General features: G+C 40.7%; 1 protein-coding gene across 2 annotated transcripts; it reads left to right on the top strand.

The window, feature by feature from the left end:
• The first annotated feature begins 449 nt into the window (after window positions 1–449).
• Window positions 450–14,168, top strand: ABCG8 (ATP binding cassette subfamily G member 8). 2 transcript variants are annotated; one of them, XM_050894577.1, is made up of 13 exons: window positions 450–521; window positions 1,921–2,019; window positions 2,768–2,924; window positions 4,896–5,134; window positions 5,549–5,681; window positions 7,404–7,673; window positions 9,608–9,773; window positions 9,865–9,957; window positions 10,844–11,043; window positions 11,170–11,246; window positions 12,602–12,869; window positions 13,419–13,546; window positions 14,031–14,168. In XM_050894577.1, exons 1-13 carry the CDS (start codon window positions 450–452, stop codon window positions 14,166–14,168), a joined length of 2,040 nt encoding a protein of 679 aa, XP_050750534.1. The 2 variants fall into 2 exon arrangements, with proteins under 2 accessions (XP_050750534.1, XP_050750535.1); XM_050894578.1 differs by having other exon boundaries at window positions 450–500; window positions 1,915–2,019.
• Window positions 14,169–19,899: the final 5,731 nt, after the last annotated feature.

The raw sequence follows: 19,899 nt of genomic DNA on the forward strand, positions 1-19,899 counted from the left end.
CCCGGCAGGCTCCCTCCCTCACGCCGCTGGCCAGGTGCCTGACGCTGCCACCACCATGCCTCCCCTGGCACTGGGCAGGGCCAGCTCCCCACTGTCCCTGGGTCAGAGCAGGTCGCTGCCCCCAACGCTCGCCACTGAGGGAAGTGCCTAAAAGAAAATAGAGGGACTCTCAGTTCTTTCTTTTTTCCTAAGAACAACTGATAGGCGATTAGCTGAAGCCGCTATCTGATGTACCTTTAGCCCGAGCTGTTACTGTCCCAGAGGAGGGGAATATTTCCCTGTCCACGGGGTCACACCAGCTGCAGAGACACAGCACACCAGGAAAAATGGTGCTGCAGTGAAGGTGCCTGGAAAGGGCTGAGCTCAAAACCAAGAGGAGAAGGATTTCCACAGCTTTCAAAGAGCCGATAGTCAAACCACCGCAGGGAGTGAGACCTTCCACTGCCAACATGAAGGAAGCCACTGAAAATGTCTCTCTGGACAGTGCCAGCTGGAGCCGGGTGCCACGCGAGGGCTTGCTGGTGAGTGAGACCTGCAGGGAGTGGAGAGGGACCCGATGGGCTCAGTCATCCCGCAGTTACAGCGCTTGCCCAGGAGCTAGGAGAGATGGGTGGCCAGCCTGCTGACTGGGGTTTTGCAGGCAGCGAGCCCTTATCTCCTTCAGCTCTGAAACATGGAGCAGAAAGTGTCCTCATCCCCCACAAGAGCACGCTGGGGATGAGGCCGGTGCCATGCAAGCTGCATTCAGATGCCACGGTGGTGGGGCGCAGGGAGGGGATCTTCAAATACGTGGATGGAGCAGAAAGTCCCTGAGCATGGCCTGGACTGGCTTTCCCAGGACATGCTTTTGGGCTGTAAAACTGGCTCCCCACATTTCCTGGGGACCACCTGTTTTTTTAAAAATTAAGTTCAATGTAAGCATGAGCACAGAGTGCTTTGGCAGTGGGGGAGCTTGGAGGGCTTTAATGGGGCTTTTCAGGCTGTTTGGTGTCATGTTGCTTTCTGCTGTGTATCTAGACTGAAAAGATTAATCAGCCTCGTTTGCTGTGAGGGTAGGAGATGCATACAAAGATTGTGGTCACCATCTGACAAAGATACCACAGGCAGGGATAGAGTTTGCTACACAGAGAACTGGTACGTTTGCCTTAGGTAGGATATGAGTCTGACTCGTAGGAAAGGCACAAGGCTGTGGGAAAGATATGGTTGTCTGCAGTAAAAACTACAGGCATGCACACAGAATTAAACCCAAAGCCAGAAAGCTGCCTCAGCAAAGACTTCTTAATTGCAGCTATATGCAAAATGTTAACCAAGCCAAGTAGAGACTCTGTTATTTTAACTGATACCTCAGAACACTAAGTTGCAGTTGATGAACTATGAATTTAAAAAACAAAAGAGGAGAAAAAGAGACTGTACTCATGGTTGCACACCTACTTGTTTGTAAAGCCTCCAAGTTAACGAGTCCCTGTGGAATTCAATAACGAACATACTTCCAGTGAACCTTAATTTTTAGCTGCCATAACTTATGAATTTCAATATGCACCATTTTGATCCAGTAGACCAACATTGCTGATGCAGTACATTTTTTCCTCGAAAATAGAGTCCAGTCTCTTCATAGTAGCATGACATTTATCTCCATTTTGAAAGTGATCCCATTTAAACTGAAAGCAAATAGAAGTGTGTAACACAGCATGTTTGGCCCTCATACATGGCCGTTAGAACAAAGTATGTTTCACACTGATTAACAGATAACTTATTTCAACCCTTCAGACTTTTGCACTACAGTAACTCATCAACAATACTGTTATAGCTCATAAAATATATTTCCCTTTGTGTGTCGCCTTTTCTGAACTCAAATTTTAACAGCACTTTAAGTATTGTAATTAACTATTGTAATTAACCTAATAACTTTTCCAGACCAAGGCCCAGGATACTATTTTTTACTCTGAAGAAGATAACAGTCTGTATTTCACATACAGCGGAAAATCAAACATTCTCGAGGTCAAAGAACTCAACTACCAGGTAAAAATTGTAATTTATATACCTCCCTTCAGCAGGGAGCATATCCAGCAATGCCTGTTCCTATATGCAAGCCATTTTAAAAGCCAAAGTTGAAGTTCACAACAGAAAGTTCACACAACCGTTGCACAGTCAAATACACAGAAGTTTTGTGAGCAGAATCATGCTCTTGGCTGCAACACTGACAGCAGGCTAAACCCTCCATTGTAAATATATCTAGTATTTTAATAATAAGACAGGAAGAGAGGTCTGTTTCTAGGCTCTGTTTTTTCTCAGCCTTGAGCCAAATTATTCCTCTGAAGGCTGGGGCAGAGGGACTTTCTGTCCAGCTAGAGATGGTGGGAGCCTTTGCTGGCAAGAATGAGTATGCGGAAGGAGACACAGAGAGGATGACTAACAAGGAGGATTTGAGGGAACCAGTGAAATTTTTCATCTCCCTTTGTGCCACCATGGCATCTGAAGTAGATTTCACAATTTTCAGTTTTGCGTAATATCAAATCATATTAAAAATTTTAAACATTTAAAATTGCAATAAATTACCAAACAGAGAACAGAGAGAGCTTTAGTGACTAACAGAATAAGAAGCAAAGCATGAAAACCATACTTGGCTGTAAAAGAACTTTCTTCCATGTATTTCTGAAGATTAACAATATTATTTTAATATATTCTCTGCCTGTAACATCATAACTTTGAAGGTATTTATTGCTAGTTTATTGTTTGAATTGAAGGGACTTGTTTCTTTCTTTATTAGGTTAACATGGCATCCCAGATTCCCTGGTATGAAAACCTCACGCAGATGAAAATGCCCTGGACCTGGAAATCGGATCCCCGTTCTCACGTGTCAATAATCCAGAATCTGAATTTAAAAGTTCAAAGTGGTCAGATGCTAGCTATTATAGGAAGCACTGGTAAGAGCAACCAAATTTCATGATATGACCAACTCTCAGATAAAACGTACGCAGCCAAGAGCAATACTCTGCAGTCTTTTGAATGGCAAAATCTAGTTGAGAAACAACTATTGGAAATGTGTCACTTAAATACAGCCTTTAAAACGTATGAGGAAACAAAGTATGAGGAAACAAAGAATGATACTGGGGCGGGGGAATTATTTTCAAAACCAGTTTTGTTATGACTTGTACACATTTGCTATTTGTTTCCTGAGGTATAGTGGGGTATTGTTATAACTGTGGCCTGCAGTCCCAGCTCTGCTGGACATGAATCAGCTTCATGGCTCAGATACAAAACAGGCCAATTGCAGACCTTACCCAGCAACATAGCAGACAAATGAGGCCAGACTCTGTAAGAATGATCAGTGGCAACTTGCATAGCCATAAGCAGGAATTCCCTTCAGACTGAAACAATTCTAACAGGATAAAATATCGCATTTGGATTAATTAAGAGAAACTTACGGAGAAGAAAAGACAGTTCCTCTTCTGTTTGGCTTTAAAATGGGTCTCTACTTTCTTACTTTTTTTTTTTCCCCTTTCATTTTCTGGTGGGACTGCTTTAATCTTCTCCAGGGTGACGCTGACTAATGGAGAGATGGCCTTTACGCCATGTGTTTAGTTGAGTCTAAGCTCATCTAGGGGGATAAGAAGTAGACACGTGACCTGTTAAACTGAAGTAAAAAGTACCCATACTTTGGAGGTAAACCCCCCCCATGCTGTGTCTCCACTAGACTCTTACATCATGTTAGCTCAGTGATTCAGTGAAGATGCTCTCTCTCAAAGGCAAGGCATATTTGCCAAAGAAATTTTAACTTTATTTCTACAAAAGAGGTTTTTCTTCCGCATTGCCATGGGAATTTTTTCTTAACACATATCCTTAATGTAACTGAAGCTGTACCTTAGAGATTCTCCTGATAATAAAAGGAAAAGTTTGTGATGAAATAACACATTGAGTTATAGATATAGCACCTTTGTAAGGTAACATACACTGAGCACAAACGCCTTTCAGCAAACTAGTCAAACTATTTTTAAAAGCTGTTTATCATCTATTTCATCAAATGCCTTAGTAAAATGGATTAAACTGCTGATGGGTTTCACATTGTCAATGGCAATCAATATGTCACTCTTAAATAGAGCAATACGTGGTTTACAGATGGATGGGTTTCTTTTTTAAAATGTATATATTAAGAAACAAGTGTGGAGTTAATCTTTCAACAGGGAGACTAGAAATAAATGACATCTAATCATAATAAGAGAGTTCTGTCTGTTTACATACAGTATCATACAGCAAAAAGGAAAAATTCATTTGCTATTTAATTCCAAATCAGGTGTTGTTTTCATTGTTTTACTTTTCCTACCTCTGAGTATAAGCCAGCTTTTCTTAATTATTTAAATGACTTTTTGTCTTATTTAAGTCATAATAATTTTTATTTCAATCATGATTAAGATTCTTATTGTCTGTATAATCATTCAGCGCCTTAGTCATTCAGCTGTTCCAGCTGCCATTTCTGAATTCACAATTCCCTCCACAAAGCAAGCTCTTGCTGAGCATTTAGGTCCCAGCCCTGCAGCCAGTGTGGGACACCACCTTTCACCTATGTTTCAAAAGTGAGAGAGAGGTAACAAGAGAACAAAGAGATCTTGCTTCTTGAGTTCATGGAGCTATATCCTCAATGCCCAACTACCCAATTCTGCTGAGAAACAACAAAGGTTAAAGCCACATACTCCATTCCAGAGGAGAGAGATTTCCTGAACACGAGCTTGTGGTCAGTATTTTCTTTCAAGACCATTCTGTCTCTGTGGCTTTGGAAAAGCTTCAGGAAGGGTTGGGGAAAAGACGTTAAGGAACGAAAACATCTATCCTCTGTCTGTGACTAAATCACTTTTCAAAACGATCCCTTGGAAATTAATTTTCAGTTTCGATTTTTCTAGCTGGTGGAAAGACATCCTTGCTTGACGTGATAACCTGCCGGCATCATGGAGGCAAAATCAAGTCCGGTCAAATCATGATCAATAACAAACCCAGCACTCCCCAGCTTGTTAAGAAATGCATAGCACATGTGCGGCAGGATGACCGACTGCTCCCCCACCTGACTGTCAGAGAAACACTATTGTTCGTTGCCAAACTGCGCCTTCCAAAGTTTTTTTCAGACTCACAAAGGAAAAAAAGGGTAATTAAGCTGTTGGAAAAAAATAAAGTTGTCAAAAATGTGTCTGACAGGAATTATCCAAGAGATCCTGTGTGTTTGGAGTCAGAACAGCTAATCTGGCATTTTTTTATGTAGATTATGAATTATAAACCTTTTTCTTCTTTCAAGATAGATACTAGCAATTGTTCCAAAGCTCATAAAAAATGACAATCTAGAGAAAGCATTAGAGAGGCTGAAAGAACTAAATTGCTGATCGCTGAGTCTTTTTTAATGTTATCTCCAAAATCAAGATTTGTTTTCAAGTGTCTCTTGATCAGATAGCACTGAAATATCCAGATGAATTTTAACCACATTAATCATATTTTCAGCTTTATCTATGCATGAATGTGCAAATAAACTCTTGCTTTATCTCTGTTACCCTTCGGATCCCCCCAGGTAGAAGATGTTATAGCAGAACTACGCTTGCGTCAGTGTGCAAACACCAGGGTAGGGAATGAGTACCTCCGCGGCGTTTCAGGAGGCGAGAGGCGGAGAGTGAGCATCGGTGTGCAGCTGCTCTGGAACCCAGGTGAGCAAAACCCTGACACCTTCCCTTGTGTCCACCACAGACCACTGGGGGTAACGGGGCAGTAAATGAAGATAGGAGCTTTCAGGGAAGAGTCATACACACAGCTGCCCCTGGGGCAGCTTGAGGAGTTCATACTCAGGACACTTAACAGGCCTTGCACCACCCTCTGCCAGAGGTTACCTCTCCATAGCAAAGTTAGACACAGTGACTGGGTGCTGGTCCATTTGCTTAAATTGAAGTCAGTGCTGATCACAGATAATACTGTAATTATTACAGTAATAATTCTGTAAACAGAGTGTTTCAGCAGCCAACCCACTTTCGCTTCTGTTACCTTTGCCAATGGAAAAGCAGTGACAGAGCCAGACAGAGCCCCCCAGGAGCCTTCACCCTCCGCTCTCTAAAACCACCATCACACAGACTACTGAAAGTTGCCTGAAGTCACCCTCACAGCAGTGCTCTGGTTCGTGCATATCAGCATGAGGTTTGTTTTTTATCTGACCGCATGCCACAAGTTACTTTGGAAGGCTGCTGGCCTATTATAACTTCGAGATTGTTTTCCTTTCCTCCCACCCAGCTCATTTACATGTGCAATGTTAGCAGGGAAGGTCATTTTCTTGGCTGCATAGTCAGTCATTGTGGTCTTGTGCAACTCACTGACGTGGCTGGCTCATGCCGCAGGTGAACTAGAAACTTCCATCGTCTTCAGTAGAAGCAAAACATGAGGCTAAATCCACAGCTGATTTTGCAGGATTGAATCCCCTATCTGCTCTTTTATATATCAAAAACACTACTAATCTTGGCTGAGCCGCTTGTTGAGCAAGATTTCCCATCAGCTCTTCCACTGGGAAATGGATCTGAGAATTTTTTGCTTGTACAAAGTTATATTTTTGTAATTGTGGGGAAAGCAGAACTCTTTTTTTGTAAGAAGTGATGCTCAGGAACAGATGTGCTGGTACTGAAGCAAAAAATAAAATTAGTTCTAGGAAAAATAAGTCAAGCTTTCTTTACATTTCAAATGTGTTATACCCCTCAGCACAGAAACCATGTCTGTGTACACACATTGCCTTGTGCTGATTGAGGCCATTAAGTTCTACAATAATACAAACACTGCAAAGTAATAAAACATTTTCAAGTTTGTAACAACCCATTGCAAAACAAGCAAACAAAAAATCCAAACATATGCATATCTCTTCATATATATGTGCAAATAGGTGCAAAATAGAGCACAGGTTGGGAGGAGTAGGAGCTATCTAAATTAATACTGTGTGAGTATTTACACATGAATAATACAAGAGGTTTAAATATCGAGCATTTAGGTTAAAATATTTCAGTAGGCAGGATACAAAACTAGCGCTATTGTATTAATTAATATTCATGTACCTGATATTTGTACAGGCAGTGCAAAACTGCAGAGAAGAATGTAAATTTAATAAGGAACCTAAATCTGCATCCCAGTGAAAAATAAAAAAAATTTCTTATTTCCAGTGGGAGCAAGATAAGATTTAAAATAATTACTCTTGGTCATCACGTTCAGTAAGATAGTGGAAGAAATTGCCATTGTTGAATATTATGTGATGCTGGTACGAAATACACTTTGGACTTTAAAAAAAAAAAAAAAGGAATATATCAGTGAGATTTCATGCACTAGCACCCTTTCACTTAGAACATATTTTCCAAATCAAACATGCTGCTTTCCACAGCTAAACTTATTGTCTTTGGCAGGAATACTCATACTCGATGAACCCACATCTGGACTGGACAGTTTTACTGCACATAACCTTGTGATAACATTATCCAGACTGGCCAGAGGAAACAGATTAGTTCTTCTTTCACTTCATCAGCCCCGGTCAGATATCTTCCAACTGTTTGATTTAGTTCTTCTGATGACTTCTGGAGTCCCTGTCTATTGTGGAACAGCTAGAGACATGGTCCAGTATTTCACAGAACTAGGCTATCCCTGCCCAAGGTACAGCAATCCTGCAGATTTCTACGGTTAGTATCAAGCACTGCCATAAAAAAAGGTTACTGGAAATCATTCACTTTCATAACTGTATCAGCTAACATTGATTTTTATTGACCATAACTGTCTTAGAAATGCCTTATAACTGACTCAAATCAATACTGCAGCAAGTTCAGTTTTTAATAAGATCCCTATTTGTCAGTAAAGGAAATGTAACAAAAACAAGAGGTATGGACAAAATCAATTTTAAATAATCCTCCTTCTAACCCTGCCAGGTGTAGCAACTCTTCCACACGTTTAGCACACTTATTCCCGTGTTTTAGCTGACTGAAACTTTACCCTCACTGGGATGAACTGATCAATTGCTTTCTGTAGCCAGTTCTCTGACTTCTGAATCAAGAAATGTAGAAAGGTAGTTTCGCAGGGTGAGGAATAATACACACCTGGAACAGTAAACAGGAAAGAGGAGTGCTGCCCAATAGAGCACATTGGAAGGGAGAAAAACCAAACCCAGAACAGCAATCCTTTTATTCCTCTTCTCACAGAAAGTTAACTATGTGGTTCCAAATCCATTCTTCTTCTGTTTTTTGCAACATGCAAAGGGAAGCTGGCCCTATTAATCTAATGGCAGTAGTCTCTTACCACAGAGGTTAGTTCAGTTCCAGCCCTTAGGTCTTTGCACTCAAGTTGGCTCAGAAACCTTGTACAGACACCAACTGCAATGCTCTGGAGTAACCTCTTCGGCTGTGCCTATGTGGCAGGCGGTGTCAGCTCGTATCAGCTCTGCAGAGATAAACAGAAGTTAACCTCAATGTCAAGCCCTGCAAAAAGACCTTTGTCACCACCATGGTTCAGAGCAGTCCTCAGCCAAGCACAGCCTTGAGGAAGGCTTGCAGCACCCCCATATGGGAATGGAGAATGCGAGGCAGTCCTGGGGAAACTTGTAGCTACAGCCTGTGGTTACAGAGACAAACCCCTATGACACAGAGACGGGGAGGGATGAGAAAGGGAGGTGGAAGACCACTTAGCGGTATGCACAGAGTCAGTACCCACAGGAAGAGAAGTGAATAGAAACATGGGCAGCAGGAAGGTGGAAATGGGACAGAATGGTGGAGGATGCCACAGCAAGAAGGAGCACCTGACAGAAGCGCACAAATGCTGGCTGTATGTCTGATAAAGAAACAGGAGACCATGGCAGAAGGGAAGAGGTAGGGCAGATTGCAACTCATTTCTGATGGACTCCTGCTGAAGAGTAGCTGAACAGAGATGATCAGTCCAGTGTAAGGAGTTACGAAATGTGCAGCGATAGTTCTCTCAGAAAGCACCTGCAAAACGTCAGATATTGTCACTCTACACTGAAGGTCAGCATTGGAAAATACTACTATAAGTTTAGATTTAAAAAAAAAATAATTTTGTTAAGTAAAAAAAAAAAAATGCTAAGTCAACTATTGTTGCTGCTACTATGTTGTCCTTGGATAATATTCTTCCTGGGCTTTCTCAGTATCAGGTAAAGTTTATGGCACCTCTGTAAGATACAAAAAAAGATTGTAACTATCATTTTGCAGATGGAGGAAAACCATGTGATTTAAGTCAAAGTCACATAACAGATTGTAAATGCCTACATGCCAGGAAGGAAATTCAAACTGTTTATTCTCAGCACCCCTCTCAAGCCACTACTAAATTTAGAAAAATCTGAAATAGTAGTTTACAATATTATAATAAGCAATTATGAAATCTCTCAGTGATTCATTGAATGACTAGGTAAGAAACATCTCCCAAGACAAAATACACATTAACAATCTGTTCTTCTCTAATTACCTAAAGTAACTGATAAAGTTTAACCATTGTAGCTTAATGCATGCACACAGGTCATACTGTTTGTTCACAATGAAATCTCTGATTCTAAACACATCATAAAGTTATCACATCTGTAGCATATGGACTCATGTCAAATAATGTCTTGCAGTTGATTTGACCAGTATCGATAAACAGACTGCAGAAAAGGAGATGGAAAGCCGAAAAAGAGCAAATACTCTTGCCAACTTGTTCCTAGAAAAAGTCAAAGATTTTGATGATTTCTTATGGAAAGTTACTGAAGGAGACAACGTTGCAACCACATTCAGCAAGCAAAGGTTAAAAAAAAAAAAGTATCATATAGCAGATCTGGAATAACAGCCACAGCCTGTGCTAATTTCAGGTTTTTTTCTCTTTTCTTTTGGGCAGGTCCCATTTAAATTCAGAAGAGGCTATCAACATGCCTCACCATTCAAGTGATCAGTTACCAGGAGTCTTAAAGCAGTTCACTGTATTATTAAGGTAACCTTATCCCCAGCATAAACAGTTATGTATCATGCCCATTTGTATTTTAAAGCATAAGAAAGAAGCACAAAATGAGAACTGAGCGCATGCTGAAAGTGCAGAGTTAGCACTAGGCCCGAGCAAGCCGTAGAGCAGAAGCGTTGCTATACCGGCTCACCCCAGCCCCCTGAGCAGGACGGCAGCCAGATGTACAACCCCACCTTAATGCCCCAGGGCTCCTTCCAGACATGGTCAGCTCCAGCTCACATGGCTGGGAGCCTGTGGCTTTAAGGAGCAGCAGGAGCCTCCAGGCTCAGGAACGTGTGTCCCAGTTTTGGGTACTGCCATCCTGATACCCATGCTGAAGCCTGGCGACCCAACCCTCAGCAAGCCCAGGCAGCCGCGTGGTAGGCTCAGGCATTGCCATCCTCACACGTGTGCCTCAGATTTGAAGCCAGGAGGCTTCACTGATTATAGTCAGCATAGATGAGTATTGTAGTTGGGTTTCATGCTTGTGAACTCAAAAGAAACACGGTCAACTCATTTAATACATGTAGAACATCACTACCAGTATCAGCTGTTGTTAGCATACGCTACAGGTCCTTAACAGAGAGATTGCTATAACTGAAGTAATTGCTTCTGCGTCTCTGAAATCAGACTGTCCCACCCCCATTGCCTTCCTTTAAGCTTTCAGCATTTCAGACCTGAAATACTAGGCGCTACAGACGCTCAATAGCTTTGATTAGGTGAAATCCTTTACAGAAACAGACAGCCCAACTCCTGTCCTACTCAAAGTCAGCAAGTTCCACAAATTGATTTTAGCAGAGCATTTAGGGCAACATATCTGAATATAACCAGCATTAGTAAGTACTACACCTTATGGTCAATGTTGCTGTTTTCCTAGTCGTCAAGTCTCCAACGACTTCAGAGATCTTTCAACGTTATTAATCCATGGATTTGAGGCCCTTCTCATGTCATTATTAATTGGATTTTTGTACTATGGCCATGAGAAAACCAGACTCTCTATTCGTGACACAACAGCACTGTTGTACATGATAGGTGCAGTAATCCCATTCACAGTGATTTTGGATGTTATTGCCAAATGTAAGTGTCAGTTTTCTTGTAAATGTTACAAGCAATCAAAATCAGAAAATTCCTAAATCAATGAAAAAATTATACTTATTAATGCAACCCTAGGATGAAACTAACCTGTTTGTTCCTACCCTGCAGGTCATTCAGAAAGAGCTATGCTTTATCATGACTTGGAAGATGGAATGTACTCTGTTAGCCCATACTTCTTTGCTAAGGTAATTGGTTTTGTTGCCAGGAAATACAAACAGCTGGCTTTAACATTAAAAAACACAAACAAACCAAAGCCTTGTTGTGTAAATGACCACATTCATATCAGACTCTGTTCTTTTGTGTCTGCCAGCTAAGGCTATCCTTCTTGCTTCCTTGGCTTTAATGGATTAAACCTCACGCTACTTCAGATCTGTTGCCGTAAGTCATGGCTGAGACCCCACTCCAGAAAAGCCAAAGAAGAATCTTTCACTGGGTTGTTTGGCCAAAATTTGAGAAATCTCAAACTCAAATTTGAGGGTTTAGACAGTTTTACATACCTGCATATTTCATTTGCTGAAGCATCTTTGAAAGTTTGATTACATGTCTTGATCTGTAAACCAAAATATTCACATTAAATGCTAAAGCAAAGGTAAAACAGAAATTACAAAATGCTAACTGTGACATTTCCATAGTTGTTTGGGCCTGTACTGGTCAAAGACAAACAACTGTATTAAGTGCATAAAGAGCCAGAGTTTCTGGAAATACATTTAGAACTTTAAAAAAATTACATTCTCTTTTTCACATGGGTTTAGAATAATCCCTTCTTTGTGATGTTGCCACTGTTAGATGAGTTCTGCCTGCCATGGCATCTGTAATTTAGGTTTCCATTTCTGCACAAGATTTTAAATGCTTATTAGTGGTTGCCAAAGAAAAATATTCTTTGCATTGTGTCACAAAGATTGCACATTATTCATAGAGAAATCGATGTAATTTGTTACAACCTTAGTATTAGAGGATAGTAGCAACCCTCTTTGGAAGAAATAGTCATAATACTCTCTATACATATCTTTAGACATTTGAGAAAATCCTAAGCATGTTTTTGTTTTACAATGAGTTAAGTAGTTACTAACTGGACTGCCTTTGGGACAAAGCGGGGAAGTAACCAATAGCCAAATTTGTCCCGAATTTGATCTCACACTAGGTTCAACCAAATTTGGACAAAACATACAGTTGCCATGAATCAGCAACAGTATTACTGTTATCAAGCACACCATTTCTCAGGGAAAGTGTCTTCAATTCTTAGAAGCTGCCAAAACCATAACAAAACAAGACACCTAATCTGTAACAAGAATCCTCTCAATTTAACAATTAGTTATAGGAATTGCCACAACTGAAGAAAAAATTAGTGAGGATTTCAATTTCTGTTGTGGATTGTTTTTGCATGTCACTGACAACACCAAACAGAGAGATGATTGCATTCTAAGGGAGTATTTCCTGTAGTTTTTATAAACAGTCCATAAGTACATTAAGGTGTATGTACTCAGGTGGTTTTGTAATTATCATTCAACTTATTACCTTTTTCTTTTTTCTTCCTGAACAGATTTTGGGGGAGCTCCCAGAACACTGCGCTTTTGTTATAATTTATGGGGTTCCCATCTACTGGCTAGCAAACCTCATTCCTGAACCAGAACATTTCCTGCTGAACTTCCTCTTGCTGTGGCTGGCTGTATATAGCGCCCGCGCAATGGCACTTTGGGCGGCAGCACTGCTGCCGACCTTACAGCTCTCCGCCTTCTTCGGCAACGTCCTTTTCACATCATTCTACCTGAGTGGTGGTTTTGTGATAAGCCTGGAAAACCTCTGGACAGGTAAGACAAAGCTCCTACCATCCCTCCGAACTGAAACATCGATGGCCTTCATCAGCAACTGGCTGTCGTGAGGCTGACTGTGTCCTGTGCAGGAAAACTCAGCTTTATTCCTACCTTCGCAATTGTCTTCTTGGGTGGTGATGGTGGAGTCAGATCGTTCATTTTACATCAGTTTCTCCATCTAAGAATGAGGTAACAAGAAGTCTGGTCAAAAATGCAGTAGTGAAAGGCTCGGTTCTTATGTGGTTGCTAAATTTTTCAGTAAAAAGAATTATATTCAGTAGATGAAGATTGAGCTCCAGTGAGACTTAGTTGACAGTGGAAGTTTGACGGATATGGATATTAGCGCTCTCCTAATTTTCCATCTCCACATAACAATATAAAGTATATCTGCCATTTTGTCCAATAATAAACAGTTATATGTTTACAGCCTCTGATTGTCAAGAAATTGGACAAACCTGCTGTGTTTGGCAGCAACATAGCAGTTTTTGAGGTCTCAAGTTTTGTGTACATGTATCAATTTCTTTCTTTCTGCCATTTTTTTTCCAGTTCCATTTTGGGTTTCTAAAATCTCTTTTCTCAGATGGAATTTTCAAGGCATGATGCAAATTCAGTTCACTGACCTCACATATGAAATGACTGTTGGAAATACTACTTTTCAAATACCAGGGGAACTTGTAAGTCACTAATAAAAAAACATTTGCTAACCAATTAGAATGCTATTTATATGCCCGTCATATTTAAGTAGATGTTGTAGGCTTCAAATTTGGCAAGCACTAAATCAATATGTGAAGTCGCGTTACACTTGGTATATTTTAAGTATGTCCCTACAGCGTCACTCCTTTTATGCCTTTCTTTTTAGTTGAAGAGAAAAAAGAAAAAAAAAAAGAAAAGAATAAAGGGCAACTATTTTCTACACAAGCCCCAACTATGTGCTTGCTGAAATTGTTCAGAAGCTGAACTGTATTCCTCTGAAATACTGCAGCCACCAAACATAACGTAGCTGTAACCAGCTATCAAACCACTCTGAAAGTCATATCCAGCTGGAAACCAAGGGGAAGGGCAGCAGGGGCCAGGGAAGCTCACACGTAAAACACACTTCACTGATCCAGCATGAAGATTTTGTGCCCATTCCTAATTTTGCATTATCCGTGGTTACAGGTCACTCAGGCTCTGGACCTGGACTCCCATCCGCTCTACGTCAGCTATCTCATCCTCGCTGGTATCGTTTGCAGCTTCCTGCTTTTATACTACTTATCTCTGAGGTTCATCAGGCAGAAATCGAACCAAGACTGGTAACAGCAAACCACGCAGAGGAGGCAGCAGGTTACAGCGTCCCTTGCAAGAAACCAGGGAAAGCCCACAAAGCTGATTTTCGGTCACCTCCGCAGCCGGCCGGGTGGGGGGAGCAGGTACCTGCTGGGAGCGCCGGGTGACGCCAGCCCGGCTCGCCACAGGATGGCAGCAGAACTCCAGGAGTCGGAAGGCGGGCTGTGCTCCTCCGCAGAACCTGCAACAAATGGGGACTTCAGCCTGGGGCTGGGGTTTGGGGTGAGTTTTTTGGTTTTTTGTTTGTTGCTTTGAGATACGGTTTTGATAGGTGACAGGACGCTTATGAGCTCTCCACACCTTGAAATGTTCTGAGCTGTGGGCCACCGATTTAACAGGACCCGTCCCACTTTGTAATAGCTGATGTTTTAGTCCATGATGTTTGAACATACAGTGATCACGTACTTAATTCGGAGAGCTTTGAGAGAACAGGATCAGCACAACAAAACACTACCTTCTGTAGCATGTATAACATTCAGCACTTATAAGAACACTGTAGAGGAAAGCAACACAGAGATTTCACTGATGCTTCAGGAGAACATGCAAGGATGGAAAACACAACTGTTAACTATTCTGTGTTATTTCTAACCGCTTATGTGTTTTAAGGCTTTGCCTTTGTGTTCTAGTTAGATGCTGTTGATGCCCAAAATAGGTATTTACTTACTGTATAGATTATGTCTTGTTACAGATAAAATTATTTCACCTTCTTGGATTTATTTTTACAGTATAAATACATACCAATTTATTGTTATTAATCACATCTTTCTCCATGGCAATTTGCCAAGTTTGGTTCCTAAGATTCTCACACAGAAAATACCAACCTGCCCCTCCAGTAATTAAAAATCTAATGATGCAATCTATGAAATGCTTGTAATTGTGCACCTAGTTATGCTCAGCCATAAGACACAAATGCTCAGAAAATGAGTAGCAGTAAATAAATGGCTGTAATTCACACACAGTCATGGCCAGTGCATGTGCAAATTAGGTGTACAGTTGTAAGCATTTTATACGATTAGCTTGCTTGATTTTACATGTTTGGATGCATACCTCTGTGCTTATATACAGAGACTCAAAGCACATCGTCTACTCTACCTTCATTTACATGTTGCACACAGTGGAAAACTCTTAGTGTAATCGGCTATAATGCCCGAGATACTGTTATGTAAACCCCTTTTTTTTTTAATAAAAAATAAGAATGAAAGAACTTCAATATTTTATTATTTTATTCTATTTGGCAATTAGGACTGACACATTACTTTCCACAGGTTCCACGTGGTAATAAATTCCCAGGAAGACCCTAGTCTAAAGATGTTAAGCAGGTCTGATAAAATAACAGCTTCAGCCCCAGGCAGCAGTAGGAATCCAAAACATTCCAAGGTTCTTCTAAGGTGAATTCTACCATTTCCTTCTGGTTCTGCTGATTTGATTTTGAAAAAAACCCCACTTGATCTGATCCTAGTGCCATTTTGAAATTATCAGACTTTCATTGCCTTTTAATGGCAAAGCCAATTCTTTCAGTCCAATTCAGCATCATTAAATTGTCAGAACAGCAGCTTCCTGTTTGATTCTTAATTATTCCTTTTTATTATATTTAAGACACTTAATTTTTTTAAAGTGGTTTACTCTTCTTTGTAATGATCTGTTGTGATTAGAATCTCTTTTATATTACACTGAAGTTTTAAGGGTATATATTGGTACTTCTAGTCTAAACCTCTATTTCCAAGGTATTTAGAGGATTAAATTCTAGGCTGACTCTCTGTTGTGAATTCACTTTGATGTTTAATAAAAAAAAGGAGAGACACAATGGGAGAAATTAAAGACATAAGGGACAGCTCTGAATTTTAGGGGCATATTGTCAGGCAGAGAAATCTTCAGGCATCTAGACAAGAATATACCATAGCCTTAACTTTGAATTTCCTTCCTTTTGTGAAATTAGTCAGGCTGCTGACATTACTTAAACAGCCTTTTTCAATTTAAAATTCCACCCTCTTAACATTATGCAGCAGGACCAAACGGTGTGAGTGTTTCAGAGGTGGTGTTATGACAAGGGTAGATGTATACATAATGGGGACTTGAGCAGTGAGCCTAGGAACAGCCATCGTATGGAGTGTAGGAAGAGCTATCATAGGATGTGGCCAGGCCTGTGTTTACATAGAAAAAGCTCATATTCTATATACTACAATTACATTAGCACACTGCCTATGATCATATCTTGTTTCCTTGATGCCTAGAGATGGGGAATATAGGCTGTGATTATTGTTACAGGCTTTAGCAATAAGAAGAGAGGAGCCTTGAAATACCAGCAATTAGCGTTCATGCCTAACAATAGCATGCCGTGGGGCTGTGTACAGAGAAGAGCACAGGGAAGAGTGGGTGGGTGACACACAACCTGCCCCACTCGCACTACCAGGAGTTGAAAAATAGTACAAGTTTAGGGGGAATTATGCACCTCTTAGCCAGTGAAGGCCACGCTGTATGCTTTGGCCTCTACGTTCGTGTCCTGCTTCATGTTAGTTTTGTGTGGAAAAGGTTTCACACTTCCACAGCGGAGCTGCTGCTGCAAAAAAAAAAAAAAAAGTGGTTAGCGAGGGAACAGAAATCTTCCCACAGGTTCTAACCAAGGCTAAATGTCGTAACTTAATTTCAGCACAGCTTTGCTTTCCAAGTTTCAGAGTAGCCGTTCCTTTTCCTCAGACTCCCCTGTGTCAGCAGCAGCTCGGTGTGCCCTTCTGCCTGCGCTCCCTGTATCAGTATAACCAAAGTTACAGCAGCCCGCAACAATCTCAACACAGAGACTAAAGATCACAAGCAAGATGCTGCGCAAAACTCATCATACCGTCTGTTCCACACACGACAACATTTAGTTTGTTACGGACTTAAGCACTGTGGCAAAGGCAGATCTGCCATGGGAGCAGAGCACTGCCCACCAGTCTGACAACACCGCCGTCCCAAGGATTCACCCACTGCTGTCTTTGCTGTCCTGCATCCTCCCTGGCCAGGTTCAGAAAAGATCTCCTCAGCTGTAAGTCATGGTCCCTGCTACTGCAGGCAACCAAGTCAGTGCAAAAGTGGTTTTGTAATGGCACCACATCTAATCAGTTGCAGAGTTTCCAAGTTGTTTTGCCCAACCACTGTTTGAACTGCCTGGTGCATGACCTAACTGCAACAGGCAATGGGGTTTCAGTCTGCATACACATCAAATTTGGGAATGGGAACATCAAATACAAGCAACAACGATATTTGCAAGGAAAATTCACCAAATTCAGAATCAAAAAAATCTGTGTTGGTTACATGGATACTATAAAGTATTGTGTGGACAACAGAACTGTGTGTTGTTACAACACCTCTATGTACTAGAGGTGGTGTCTTATCTGTAAAGAAAGAGGTAAGAAAAATTTGTCTTTATTACTTAAAGTATTTAATACAGGGAGAAGTGGGAAGTTCTTCCCCAGCCTACTCTCCAACTTCATGCAGTTTCTCCACTTGGCAAAAGGGACAAACTTTTTTAGCACTGGAAAATGGATTACAGAAACACTGCTTTGCATATTGGCTCGTGGGTAGTGGCAGTCCTCCAAAATACTTTTAACTCGTCGTTTGGAAAGGACTAGCTTTCACTGTGGCTAAGCTAAATTAATAAGTAGCTGTTGAAAGTTTCATCCCATATTTGTTCATTGCAAAATGCATTCAGAAATGCTAAATAAGTAGCAAGTATCAATAGCCATCCCTTTTAATTTAAAAAAAAAACCAACATGAAATTCCTTTAAAAAAAGAATCACAGACAATATGCTATGCAAGGAGACTCTATGGGTAAGAAATTGCAGGTGTTGGTATGTCCACTTGTACCAGAAATAACAAACCTTTCACGTTTTAGCCACAATGATTAATTTTAATGGCAGTAGACAAGAAACAGTGTACATGGAGCTCTGTGACATGCTGCTTTTTTTTTTAATACTCTGAGAGCCAAGACAAGCCCTTCATATGTTAGCAGCTATTAATTAAGGCAACAATGTTTAAGCAGTGGGTTGAGGTAATTTTAAAACCGCTTAACCCTTTTAAGAACTGATGAGCTTTAAAAAGCATATATATATATATATGTGCGTGTGTTCATATTAATATATATATGTAGAGGTATCTGCATGAAGAGATTACATATATACGTATATACACACACAACTGGAGTGCCTATGATAGCTCATCATTTTTTTCCAGGGAATATTTAAAAAGCAATTCAGATCCATAATTTATAAAAGTGCTGCTGCCAATTCATATAGTTAATTATAAAACTGTTTGTTTATGCTTATGTTGTCATTAAATCAAACTTACGGTTCTTCTGAATTGCAAATTTTGTTGACATTATTTTACTTTCATGGTCACAATTAGATACTCTTAATGCTTCCAGTGCTAAGAAACTGCAACTTAACAGACCCCCTCAACCTTCACCTCATGGCTCCAGAACCAGCATCTCCCATCAACAACACATTTGGATCTTTTGCTCCTTTTTGAGCATCTAATCAGGTTTTGCTAAGGTTCCTAGCATATCTCAGTACTCTTTCTGCCTCACCTTAATTCTTCATGTTTAACAAGTGGGTTTAGAGGCATAAATGGTAAAGTACTGTCCAGAACCCATACGGTGAGTAAAAATAATTTGTATTTTGTACACAAGCAAATTAGCCCACAAGATAGTCATCTACTACTTCAGTACTGAATTTTCAAGCAAATGCATTGCAATCGGAAATCCATGAACATTCACAAATAGTCAAAAGCAAAATGCACACAGCACGTAATTTTCAATAAATTCCCAGTGCCTTGCAACAATATACAACCATACTAGTTAACTGTTAACACCATCATTCTTCAAGACAGTACCTTTGCTCTCTTTCATTTACTGAGGGCTTGGGGAAGAGTTTAGAAAACAACAGAAACTTTTTCAAAATAAAAAAGACTTTATGTTTCACCAAAAAAGTGAGAAGAAAAAAAAAAGTAGCCCCACTGCTATGCCAGTCTAGCCTCCACTAGCAGCTCCTCCCTGACACAAGTAAACATCACCTTCCTTCTCATGATGCAAGTCACAATGCTGAGAAGAGTGCCCTGAAAGAACCGAGTATTATCTGGATTGCTTTTCAACAAACACCCAAATCTTCTACTACTCTTAGTTAAAAATAGCTAATCACCTTGCGGCAGTGCTTCAACTAATTGTAGAAAGGCACAAAGCCAAACAATGGAGTTCCAAACCAGGCAACAGCAAAATGTGCTGCACAAACTGAAAACTTTGAAAACCAGGACATGTGCTGCCCTAATTAGCTGCCACCAGCTGCAAAGTGTTACATTACACAAGGCAGTCACTGGATTTCCAGGTGCGTAAGTCAGAGGTCAAACCTGTGGTAGCCATCACCCCAAGAGACTCTGATCTTAGCTAAGAAACACAGAGTGCCAACAACTTTTTTTCTCTTTTAGCATCCCCTTAATGCAACCATTTTATACATTTTTTGGCTCGTAATTCCTAGTAATATGGGTACGCGTTGCCACCCCCCACAGAGCCACAGCGGCATTTCAGGCCAGCGGGAACAGTCAAAAAGCCAGCACCGTCCCACCAGTCCTGCAGTAATTCCACGCACAGCGGCTCTGGCCGTTCACATCACATGCTGTACCTGCTTCCCTGCCTTCCCCGTGTACCCACAACTCCTACTAGTAATCATGTACA

Source organism: Gymnogyps californianus, chromosome 3 (genome assembly GCF_018139145.2).
Source record: "Gymnogyps californianus isolate 813 chromosome 3, ASM1813914v2, whole genome shotgun sequence".
NCBI lineage: Eukaryota > Metazoa > Chordata > Aves > Accipitriformes > Cathartidae > Gymnogyps > Gymnogyps californianus.

Coding starts and splice junctions, on each gene's coding strand:
- ABCG8 (XM_050894577.1), top strand. CDS start 450: ATGAAGGAAGCCACTGAAAATGTCTCTCTGGACAGTGCCAGCTGGAGC. Junction 522..1,920: donor TGCCACGCGAGGGCTTGCTG/GTGAGTGAGACC, acceptor TTCCAGACCAAG/GCCCAGGATACTATTTTTTA. Junction 11,247..12,601: donor GCCCATACTTCTTTGCTAAG/GTAATTGGTTTT, acceptor CTTCCTGAACAG/ATTTTGGGGGAGCTCCCAGA.